The sequence below is a fragment of the Lepidothrix coronata genome, unplaced genomic scaffold (assembly GCF_001604755.1).
Source record: "Lepidothrix coronata isolate B3197 unplaced genomic scaffold, Lepidothrix_coronata-1.0 Scaffold75, whole genome shotgun sequence".
Lineage (NCBI taxonomy): Eukaryota > Metazoa > Chordata > Aves > Passeriformes > Pipridae > Lepidothrix > Lepidothrix coronata.
Window position 1 is genome coordinate 6,235,609 of NW_016690255.1, and position 12,664 is coordinate 6,248,272.

General features: G+C 38.8%; 1 protein-coding gene across 4 annotated transcripts in view; it reads left to right on the plus strand.

Annotated features, from left to right (window-relative positions):
• Window positions 1-12,664, plus strand: part of SPIRE1 (spire type actin nucleation factor 1) — a 124,578-nt gene that overhangs the window by 48,428 nt on the left and 63,486 nt on the right. For all 4 annotated transcript variants that reach the window (XM_017819455.1, XM_017819456.1, XM_017819457.1 and 1 more), the window contains exon 3: window positions 6,425-6,661. In XM_017819455.1, the coding sequence (XP_017674944.1) occupies window positions 6,425-6,661 (237 nt within the window). The remainder of the gene's footprint in view (window positions 1-6,424; window positions 6,662-12,664) is intronic.

Genomic DNA, 12,664 nt, shown 5'->3' on the forward strand with positions numbered 1-12,664 from the left:
TACACAATTTGACCCCACTTGCATTTCTGGGGCCTGATTATGTTTTTGGTAGTCAGCTGAAGTCTTTGCTCTTTCTGTTGCTTTACCTGGGGAGTTCATCTGACTGCTTTCTATTTCTATAAAAAACTATATGTATATATATGTTTAACTATATTTCATCAATTAAAATTAAAAAAAAAAAAAGAAAGACAACAGAACTAGAACAGAAGTTTGTTACATGGTTGAATTTTCTATCTTTAACTTATGGTAAAAAACATACTCTTCTTATTTAAATGGGATCAGGGTAACATGACCTGTATTTGAAACCAGGGAATGAATAGAGGTGTATTTAAGAACTTTCAAATGACTTTCACCATCTGTGTTACTTAATTATTGCACCTAATTCTTTTACTGAAACTTCAGCCATTACTGGAGTCTCCACAGTTAAATCAGGGAATTTAATTTTGTTTTTCTCTGGGGGATGAACTGTCACTTTGGTGAAATTCCTTCAGGTTGAATAAATTCCTTAGTAACAGTAATGATTTGTCATGATCTTGGGGATTATAAGGTATGAACAGAAACTAGAAGAAAATTGACAGTTTTGTTTCAATGTTTCAATGCAGCAGATAAAATGTAAGTTGAGACTGATACAATAGAATAAATCCTGCTTTCATTTATACTAATAAATTATAATTCTCCTTAGATACTATCTGTAGTGAAACTTGAACAACTGAGAAATGTGTATAATTATCAGAATCTTTGAATAAATTGGAGAGTTGTATTACACTTGATCCTTAATAGACTTACAGTTACATTACTGCTACTTTCTTAGAGGCAACAGTGTCCAACAACATTGAACTGTTTCAATTTTCACCTATTCCCTTTGGGAGGAACAACACAAAACCCAAAAAAGCCAGCATCCCTTTTGTATGTTGTAGACTTGTTCTGTGTCTTTGATCAAAAGTTCTTGCACTGAATCTATTTAATGTACACCTGAATAGTACAAAGAATTCAGTAAGTAGGTCTCTCTGCCCACTTAGTGCATTCAAAGACTCAGAATATAAAACCATTTTGAGAAAGATGGTTGAATACAGTAATTTTCCTAGCTTTGAACATATCTAAACCAGACTGAATCCTGTTAAAAGGGTTTATTTAATTCTGTCTCACGTTTATTTTCTATGAGACCTGACGTACTCTGATTTTTTTTCTTTGCTTTCATTACTGCTTTGACTTAAATAGCAAGGCTCTTTATATTGCAGAAATCAGTATGTCGTTATTTCAGCAGCAAACCAACATCACCCAGAAGTTAAATAATGCTGTATCTTATGTCTTTATTCTTTGGAAATGAGCGATTTCTCTGACTCATTGGAAATAGTCCAAATCCTTGCTGCTTACCTGGAAGCACTTGGAAGTTTTTTCGCTGTTCTCATTTGACAGTCTGTTGCAAGTTGCTCTAATTTAGTGAAGGTCATATTTAAATTTAGACATGTCCCCAGCCATTAAAACCTGGGTAATGCTACACTGTTTCCACTGGGGAATGCTGTGGTGAAAACTACATTAGTATACCCAAGGTATGCGCTGACAGCAACACACCTCTCAAAACGTCCTATTTAGACGTGCTGTTCCATGAGGTGCTGTTGAGAGTTATGCAGGGCATCTCAGGATGAGGTAAATAACCAAAAAATGTACTCTGGGTTATCCTAACCCCTTTATTTGTTCACCTTTCTTAAAAGCATGATCTTTTTCACTTCCATAACTGGACACCCAAGAAAGAACAAATTACTTTGTTAACAAATGGAAATGAGACGAGAGCAAAAGCTTTCTCCCTCTGTCATCTAGCTAGAGAGGAACAAGTTGGGTTTACATAACATTTTAACATGCCAGTCTTTTGGACCATATTACAGAATTTGATCACAAAAACTTGTGTGTTTGTATGTCTTCTTATGTGTCATAGAAGATTTAAGATACATAACACTTGACTTCAAGGGTGTCTATGCATATGTTTATGCCGCATGTTATGATTCCAGAAGCACAGCACGGAGCTCCTGACAGGCTAATTTAAAGTCAGCGGTAGGACAGGTTAGTCTTTGCAGATTGACTAAGTGCTGCCTAATACCAGGGGTGATGGCAGAGTTGGTGGTGGAGAGGAGCTCTGCCCTAAGGAGTGGCTAGGCTAACACCAGCCCCGGACTTCTCAGCATTCTTACTGTGAGGCAGAGTGATTCTCTTTCATAAAGTGTGTTGGAGATCTGCTGGTAAAAACTAGGCACACTTAAAATAGTAATTGTAGTACACATTTTTAATAAAAAATATTGGAATTCATAAAAGATAGTGCAGTAGTAGTGCAAATATTGTTGTGGCTGCTGGCCATATCTGACGTCTATGTGGAAAAGTTCAAAGTTATTTGACTCACCTTAGTAACTGGAGTTTTACAGTGTCTTTAATCCAAATTTAGGGACACAAAACCCAAGTGCCTTTTGGAGGAAGGGAAAATTTTAGGGAGGGACAGGCATTTGAGCTGAAAAAAACCCCACCTTTGCTGCTGTAAGTACAAGCCTGTCCTTAGTCTTTGTTGGTTTGTTTAAAAATTGAGGCAAGCCTAGGAAGGGGATGAAAGCTCAGACAGAGCCCTGTTGTGAGTGCTGTGAGGGGGGAAAATGGCATGTGGATTCTGCCTACTGTCATCTAGGCTTCAGCAAGAGTCAGGGAGACACAAATGTTGAGGGGAAAAAAGGATTTTTCTCGAAGTGTAGTACTCGCAATAATTTCACCTTTGCAAGACTCAGACGTGTTTGGTTCCTGTACAAAGGCACCATATTTGAAGAGGTTTTGAGAATATTAACTTGGAGGTGTTCAATGGAAGAGCATAACACGGGCCATATAAAAGATTAAAACCCTGATGAACTCCTTTCCGGGAGGCATGCCTTAATGTGTTGGAGGAAGGTATGTGGAATGGAAAGTTCCAGGCAGTATTTGTGTATGAAAATAATCTGAATGATTTGGGTTTTGTTTTTGCTGCATGTGTAAAAGGAGCGGGAGGATATTGCTTTTACATCATGTTTGAAGTCAAAGTGTTCCAGCAACTTTATCACTATTTATTATAAAAAAACAGTATAACACAAGTCCAGACTGGTGTAGAAACTGAAGAAATACTCATAGTGGGACAAAATTCCCCTTTCAGTAATGATTGCAGCACAGCAAAGTACAAGTTCAATCTGTGGGAAATGTTAGTGTGTTTGGTTGGGTTTATTTTTGGTCTGAAGCCATGACTTTCAAAAGAACTTGGTGAGAAGGTGTAAAGCATAATAATGCTTCCTTGTTTATTTTTAAAGTTTATTTAGCTACTGATTGATTTGCAAAGGTCAGGTCCTTTGCCAAAATTTAGATCAGTCAGGAACAAATATGTTCTAAAATTCAAGGTGCAGATCTTGCTTTATTTTTTTTTCACCTGAATTGAGGAGCAAAATTTATGATTAGTGCTGACATTTATTTCAGTGTCATGCAGTTGTTTTGGTATGTCAGTGTACAACTCTGGTTTAAAAAAGCTTTGCTAAGTCCATTCTTACTCTTTCTTTTTCTACTATAGGTCTGTTTTCACATATAATTGAAAACTGTGCTGGTGCTTTTCACTTGTTAGGTGCCAGAAGCTTTTATTTTGTGTGAAATTAGCCAACAGTGCAGTTTAGAACCTGTGATTTCTTTGTAAATAATTGATGGTCTAAAAAAAGAAATGGAAGTGGTATCCTTGATTATGCAGCTCAAAAAACCCTGCTTATTTATCAGTTCATCCATTGAGCTGTGAAAAGCTTTTCCTTTTTTTGTTTGCGTTTGATTTCTATTACAGACAAAGTGACAGCACTTGTTTTTAAACATCAATGAGTTGACTTGTATATTATGCTTTTAGTTATATAGACATAAAAGTTTTATTTATGTAAAGTTGCATTAGTAGTTTTGTTCATGGGAAGAAGCACTGACAATTCTGTGACTTTTGTTTGATATTCATATGGCAATTGGTGGTTTTACAAGATCCTTGGTAAACCAGTATTACTGAAAGCGCTGAATATTTTCAGTTTTAATGCAAGTCAAAGCAAAGTTACTTAGTTAATATGTTTGCTGCTTTGTCTTTGAGCAAGAAAAATCTGTGATATTGACAGACATTGAGGAAATATGGTTTTGATCACATGTCCTAAATAAGGAGCTGAGAGACTGAACTATAGCTCTGAATTGGTGCCATTGCAGGCTTTTATATTATGTGAGTTTAGCATGTATTATGAAATCCGTTCATAGTACATAAAAATGTACAAACCATATTACTGAACTGCAAAAGCTCCACTGCTGATACATCAAAGAAAGGAGCAGCTGTCATCCAGTTTTAGCCACAGTGCTTTTGAATGCCTTAATCCTCTTCCCAAACAGAAGGAGGCAGAGAGAGTGCACTTTCTTTATCCACCTCCCCCCTTCTATTTTTTTGAACTGTTGGTAGCAAAATCCAGAAGCTATGTTGAACAGCCATCACTGCATGGCACCAGACATAATTTCCTTTGCATCTAATTTGGACATTTCAGTCTTCCTCGTGTATGTTAAGGTATTTCAAATATATATTTTGTTGAAGTTAGAAATTACTCACATTGTGCTTACTCCCAGGTGCTGAAAATATCAAAGTGATTATTCAGTTGTACTTCATTTTAATTTTGGTGTCCTTCAAATTGGAATTAACTTGGTATTCTTCTTTTGGTTGCTGAGGGGGTGTATATTGGGATTGTACTCGTATACATCTGAGTACACATCTGCCAGTAGAATAGATTTTATTTTGTGAAACTTTCACATTTTCAGATTATTTTTATAACAACGCAAGTTTTACAAGACAGTGATTACAAAATAGCTTCCGTAAAAAGTGAGCCAGATATACTGCAAACATGTTTGATCTGTTACAGCTGTTTTTAAGGTCTGTATGGTGCAGTGTCCTGTCTCCAAAGTGGGTCATGGCAGAAGTCTGGGGAAGGGTATGAGAACTGAGCAAGAATGCAGTGATGCTTCCCTGGTATACTTTGCTGTCTCACTAGCATTTCCCAAGTCAGAAGCTGTTCTTTGAGCTGAAAAAATCGCTTGCTAAACTGCAACCTCTCAGACCAAACATACTTTGCTGTGCTGAAATAAGTAAGCTGCTAGTGTAAAATTTAATATTTAAAGAATCCATTTGTGTTGTCCTATTTACCCCAAAAGAATTTCAGAATCTGCAGTAAAAAGCATGTTGACCAGGATAGTACTGAAAGCCAGATGAGAGAAAAAGGCATTTGATGACAAGGTTTGGTATGTTTAGAAATGCTTCTGTTATTAAAGTTGCTCCCTACTAGTAGTGCCAACTACTCCTACATAGGAGTCTGCTAATTTGTGTGACATGCTGGCCATCACAACACACAAGGAAGATCAGAGTTTACATGCAATTACTCCAGTCCTACTTCCGTTGTCAGACAAGGATCTCCCAGCAGTGACATTACCTTCTTGTGGCTTACTGTTGCAGTCCCATTTTCCCTTCCCTCTTCATTAATACCAATTTTCAAACTTCTCAGTTTGAAATGCCATCTCTTTACATCTTTAAAATTCTAGAAGCTTCAATATTGCTCATAAGGAAAATAATTAATGCTAAGAGAGAAATATGTGCATTTAGCATTTTGGGATATTCCTGACAATTTTTTGCTAGCTTACTATGAGTAAGAGGTCATTGGTTGGCTTTGCTCTTGACAGAGCTCAAATAAGGAGCCTTGATTCAATGAAAAATTGAGGTACTACCTCATTACTATGGAATACAGTTGTTGGTAATTTCAGTGGAATATGCATGTCTCCACCAGTTGTGCAACAGGCAAAAGAGTTCTTGTGGCTGATGTCCCAGTGCTCAGCGAGTTAATATTGGGATGGCCACAGCTGTGTCCAGACACCTCTCAGGTCAGTGAAGAGATGCAGAAACCGAAGGGCAGTTTCCAAGTGTCATTAAGTTGTGGGAAGAGGGAGGGGTCTCGTGTTATTCTTTCTTTTAGTTTCTTCCCACCTACCCCACAAAAAAAAGATATTATGCATGCAATATAGTCCTACAAAGTGTAGAGTAATGTTACTTTGAGGTTTGTCATATTGGAAGAAAAAAGGGAAAATAGTCTAAAAAGGTCCTGCTTTGTTTTTAAATTATGACTTTTTGTTTCAAACATTAAAAAAAGAAAGTGGTAGGTATGTGGTATGACGTGCTCTTGCATGGTCTGTGCTATATTACTGAAGTGCTGCTGTAGGTATTAGAGTAATTTTGTTAGGTAATTTTTTTCTTTGATTTTGATGTTTATTGCCCTCTCAGTTGCTGAGTTTAATATGCAAACACCAGAATAGTGTGTTCATAGACTGACCTATTTGTCCATGTAAATGGTACTAATAAATATTTCTTTTTTTTTTGCTTTTATAGGTTATTGAATCACTGGGGATTATTATATATAAAGCCCTTGACTATGGTTTGAAGGACAATGAAGAGCGGGAATTAAGTCCTCCACTGGAGCAGCTTATTGACTACATGACTAATACTACAGAAACAGATGGGAGTAGGGATGAGGGATATGATGCTCTGGATGAAGGAGTGGAGGATGACAATGAGGACGACAAAGAGGAAATTGAGGCCATTCATTCCTATAAAGATGTCATGAAGGTACAGTAATGGGCAGTTTATATGATAGTTCACTGGTTTTGTCAATAAGAAAAAACAAGTCTGTATTCCATGTTATTGTCCAGTGTGATACTGGCTGCATCATTTTCTGATTTTCCTGGTCCCTCTGTAAGGTTTGCTTGTGGATATGAGATGCAGTAGTACTTCATGTCTGACAGTAAGCCACAGAAAATCCATTATGAACTTTAGCATTGGATGTGCCATTAATATCACAGTCTGATTTCATCTCTGCACTGGATAGTCAGCCTTCCAGTGTAAACATCTGTTGAATTTCTTTCTGTACACTTGGATACTTCATAGTATGTTTCAATTAATACACCTTTCATTAGCACATAATTAGTTTAATCATTTCTTGTCAGTTTCTTCCCTTGCCACCCTCCCCTGCAGAAGCAGAGGAGTGCTTTTATAAGCATAGCCTATTTATATGGAGTGAGTCAGGGCACATTATTTCATTGGTAATCATTATGGTTGTAGTTCTTTACCTGAGTTGTGAGATTTGGAAATATAGCTTATGAATTTTAATTGCAACAGGTTCTTTAATGTTATCTGGTCTACTGTGTATAATCATTTAAAAATATTAGCCATCTGTTTTCTACAGAGTAGTCTTCTGTGCAAGTTTTAGAGCCCAATGAGCTCTTAGTACGGACAAAGTTATTAGTAAGCAGGGATTTTGAAAAAAAATTGTATAACTGGTTTACCTCATAGATAATCTGAGAATTGAATACAGGAAAATGTTATGCTAACTTGTACCAAGGGATTGAACCCTTTATAGTGCTTCTTCATAAATGCTAGTCGTATCTAAGAACGAGAAGCTTAGTGTGTGCCACAGAAATTAAGAGTGTAGTGGTGGAAGCTGAAACTAGAAGAATGTCCCAGATAGTCCATGAGGATGCATAAGCACACTGAAACAATACCCCATTAAAACCCTCCTGTTCTGATGGGTCGACAGTAAAGAGTGGAGCTCTTAGGAGACCGGAGAAGGAGTAACTTTTGTTTAAGATGCTTTTGCATCCTCCTTGCATCAGAAATAATGCTAAACACTCTATGCCTTTGTTTTTCTCCCTCCTTCAGAGAAGCAGAGGTTGGAGGGAGAAATTAATAAAATGGCCTTTCACTCCCCTGTGATGGGGAGGACCTGGCTGGCTGAAGTGCTCTCCCCTTCAAGCCCCTGCCACTCCCAGCCTTGCTGAGTCTGTGCCCTTGCTGCATGCTGGTGCTTTGCTCTCTCCTCCCCCTGCCACTCCCTGTCACCCAGTCACCTTCTCTAGAAGGGGCCAGCAGCACCTGCTAAGCCCCATGCAAACTGCTCCAGACAGTGTAGAAGAAATGGTGAAGATTGATGGAATACATCCTCTTCTAGCCCAGTTTGGTAAAATGCTGTGGGTTGGTGTGACAATCAAAGTTGGATTGTTAAGAGGAAGTTTCACTCAGTGCAGAGGCAGACGAGACCTTTGTACATGCAGAGCTGAGAGCAGTGGCTTTGTGGAAGTGATTATTTTGTAAGTTCTTTGTTGATTTCTGCAAACAAGAAAAGATAAGTTTGAAAAACTTCGCTGAGCTCCTTTAGGTACACTGGTACACATCCCTGAAATACAAACATGATAAAAAAATCTTAGGTCAGGTTTCAACTGTTAAGGTCATCAAATGGCATCCTTTTCATTTGGCTTTGTGAATTTCTCTGCTAGTCTGAGGTACCTGCCTGTTTGTGTGTTTTAAAATCAGCATCTTACATTTTTTCATCATGTTTTGCTAAGGTTTTTTTGTCATTCTGGACGTACTGCTTTTGTGACTTCTTCTTAGTGAACTGAAGTTCAGCTGTCATTTTTACGTCATCCTAACTTTTACTCCTCCATCCTTTGGAATGAATTCTCTTTTCTTGCTGTTGTTGCTTGTGCCTAAATTATGTGCTGCAGGCATAACTGTGTAAATTGCTTTTATTCCCTACTCTGTGTCGCTACTGCATTGACAGCACTAGAATAGCAGCATCGTTCTGCCACACATGAGTGTGGATTTGCAAGATCCTTTTTGCTTGCATTCATATCTTTTTAGGGGTAAGACCACCTTTTGCATGTGGCTTTTCTTTTTCCCCCAGCCGTGTTAAAATGTTACAAGATACACCCTTATTTACGCAGTGACTGTTTCACAGCAGTAGTGTGTGGTCTTGTGACCATGAGGCTCAATTATTGTAATTCCTTCTTGGCAAGACTCACTGTGAAGCTTTTTCCTCCTCAGTTTGTAGTGAATGCTGAAGCAGGTTTGCTCATTGAATTGAGCAACTGTTGTTCTTGCCTACTCTGCATTCTCTAAATTACAAGCCTGGAAAATTGTAGAGATGGGCTGTGTGCTACTAATACTGATTTTTAAGGTTTTAAACTATGTAGTCTCCAGTCTGGACATGATTTTGTCCTTGAAATGTGATTATATGGTTCTTGCTTCTGCAGAAAGTGTTATTGTCTGGTCCAAGGCCTGCCTGCCACTAAGACTGAATTTTTCACCATTAATCACTAACGTGGGTGAGACTATTTTGTGATTAAAACAGAGATAGGTAAGATTTATGTCAGGTTTTTCTGTGCTGTGAAGTAGACATGGTCATTCCTGAATCGTCTCCTGACCTGGAAAATGCTGAGCAATGTGGTGTGGACACCTATTCCTGAGAACTGGGAAAAGGGTAAGTGCTAAATGGTACTGCCAAGATCATCACTGGAAAAGCTCCTATTTGGAGAAGAACAGACAAGCTTTTGTGCTGCTTCTTGGTATATTTGGCTGATTTAGCTTTTGGTTTTCTTGGCAGGACCAACCTGCTGCCCAGACCTGACCTCCTGTTTTTAAAAATACATCTATGAAGAGAGGAGACATTGGCTGCCAGACGCTTTTAGTCTTTGATGTATTTCTGATATGGCAGCCCTACTGCAAGTGAAGGGAGAAATGGAGACAGTAAAGATGGGACGTTTTCAGATAGATGCTTTTCTTCATTTGTTTCCTCTTCCCTGCCCGATCTCCTGTGTGTACACATCGTACAGGAAATCTGTACATCTTGGGAGTGCCAGGTTCTCTGTGCATGTACACAGTGACACAAGTGTACATATACAGTAATCCTGAGGGATCAGGAATGCATCATGTTGACAGCACATGTGCATGTGCAGCTTGGGAAGCCTTGGTCAACAGAGGATATAGACAGAGAAGGCCTGGCATGCTGGGCAGTGTTGGGCTTGCTAAGGGTGTGTGAAGTCCTGTCATGTGGCACCTTTATCGTGGCGTGGGGCCCTCCCTGATACTGAAACAAGATGATGCAGTTTATCAATCTCTTCCAGAGTATGCTCAAACCCTAATTCCACTCCTAATCTTAATGTTATCTCACTCCTTATCCCACAGATCTCTGCAGTCAGATGTTTTAAGCCAACACCACTTTTCATATTAACCTGGAGGCACTTTCTACGCTGCAGTTTATCAATACTTGCTGGCCTGAGTCCCAACCCTAAACCCAGATCCAGTATTATACTTTGTTCTAGGTCAACACCCTCTTCTAATTCTAGATGTAAGTGTAGCCCCATAATGCTGTGATAGCCCGTTTTATTTTGTGCTGATGGTTTCTGGGCTGAACTACCATCTTAGCCCTAGCCCTGTCATTTCTTCCAGCTTTGAACATCATTGTAGCCAAATCGCTACTGCCAGTATTAACTAGACTTCACCTCAGTTCTTCTTCAGAGCAAAGGTGTTGTGGAGGCGTTGTCAGAAGTACCTGCAAGTCATGACACTAATTTTCATCATTGCCTCTGCTACCTTCTTCTGCAGGTCTCATAGAAGGTTAATAAGGAGGCAGTGGTCTTCATGAACCAGTATCTTGCTCTTACTTACGTTCACCTTTTGTCCTGAAAGTTAACTCAACTTTAACAGGAATCTGATCTGTAGCCAAGCCACACCTTCTTGTCTAAGATACAAATACAGGTGGATGGTCTCTGGTGCTCGGTGGCCTCAGGTCCCAGGTCTTACCTAACTAATCACTTTTAGGTAGTTCAATGTTTGTTGATTCTGACCTAAAATTAACTGTCATGCAACTGCTGCTTCACAAAGGCTGAAGAATGGCCCAGGTCCCATCGCAAACAAAACTCTTATCTAGGAAATCTCCATGACTTAATTGGCATGAAAATTATTTTCAGAGCAGCATGTTCAGTATTGTGTTATCTCACTATAAGAAATGTAAACAAGGTTACAGTTTGCAATACTTTTATTGGTAGAAAATGATGTTTGTGCTTTGCAGAGAGGAAGAATAAATTGTTTCTGTCAACCCCACCCCCTATTTCAGACATTTTAATCATTGGCATGGTCATGAGATAAAAAACTTGCAAATCTAGGTGACTCATGTGTCTTGGTAGTTCAAGTATATGACTGACTCCTTTCAGCTGGAAAGAACTGAGATTTACAGTGGCAGTATTGATCTGCTTCTGTTTTGTTTTGAGTACTGTGGTGGTAGTACAGAACAACCATCTATGGTATGTGTAGAGTTTTAGAGGAAAAGTATGTCCTGTCTCAATGCAACTATGGGCAGGATAAGAAGATCTACATTTAGATTTAAGTGTTTTGGAGACTCTCTTCTGAGTTTGAGGACATGCATTATTATCATACAGATGGTATGACTCCATGTAAGTATAATATGGGAACCTGTCAAAGAGGAACCAGAAAATGCAGTTAAAAACAAGTCAGGGTATTTGTTTATGGGAGACAGTTAAAGAGTTCATGTTCCTGGAATTCAAAGGCTCATAATTTTTCCTAGTCCATGAGGTTAAGTTTAGTAAGGGCAGCTTTCTATGAGTGTGATTCTGTTTAAGACTGGATGGGCTTTAGCATTTTTGTATGAGCCTGCAGAACAGCATTTATGCTTCATTTCAGAACAAGCAACTTGCACTGTATGCTGTAACTCTGTGTGAAGCCAGTAAAGATTTGGAAACTTGCTGAGATGGTAACTAATGCCCCAGATGTTGTCAGTTCATTTTATATTAAAAAGAAATGTAACATCATTGGCCATTTGTAAAAATTCTCACACTCAAAAAAGAAAACAATCGATCCTCTCTCTTCTCTTGTTCATAGTGTACTCAAATGTTTACATGCTAGTCTTTGTCTTGGTGGATCTTATTTTAGAAAAAAACACGATCTGTGCCTCTGTATGTTGAGGCAGGGAGAGAAACTGAAATTCCAGTGGGTTGGAATTCTTCGGTTCTGTGCACTTTTGTTGCCACTGTACTTGCTATCTTGACCAAAAATCTATCATCTTCTACCCGTTTATCTTCAGTTGTCCACACAGACCTGCTGTCCGAGACCCCTTCTGTAATGTTGAGAAATCTCCTGTCCCAACCCTTTGAGTCCCTGAAAGTGCAACCATCTAGATTTTGTATCTCTTAAGTTCTGAGGAAGGCAGGTTCTCCTTTGAATGTTCCTTTTTTTTTTGCAGTTTAACTCTTTGTAAGCTAGAAAGAAACCCAAAAATCTCCCAAAGTGATTTTGTAAACACAGCCCCATATCATACTGCTATGACAGGACATCCCCAAGTAGATGCCTCTGGGCAGTTTGGGTTGCTGAAGGTGGAGTTTTATGGTACTGCTCTGAACAGGTAGACAGCTTGTGTTGGCACACTCTCTGGACACCCTTTCTCTCTCCTGCATTGACAAAGTGGGATCTCTGACTTCAGCAGTGAAGTCCCAGAGACCCGCTCAGGGTCTTAAAATCGTTCCCTTTGGGGCTTTTACAAAACAATTGTTGAGTTTGGGTTAGCAAAGGAATATATAGATCTTAACTGAATGGAACCCATCCACAGACATTTTCTTATTCCTTCACCATTCTTTGAGTTAATTTGGAGTTGTCTTAGAAATGCAGTAAACCTGCTATTTTTTTCTTGTCCAGGCAAGCCTTGTACATCATGGTTGCTAATTCAGACCACAGTGCTTCTTCTCTCTGTGCTGTCACCTTGGCTGGGATCCATGTCACCTATAT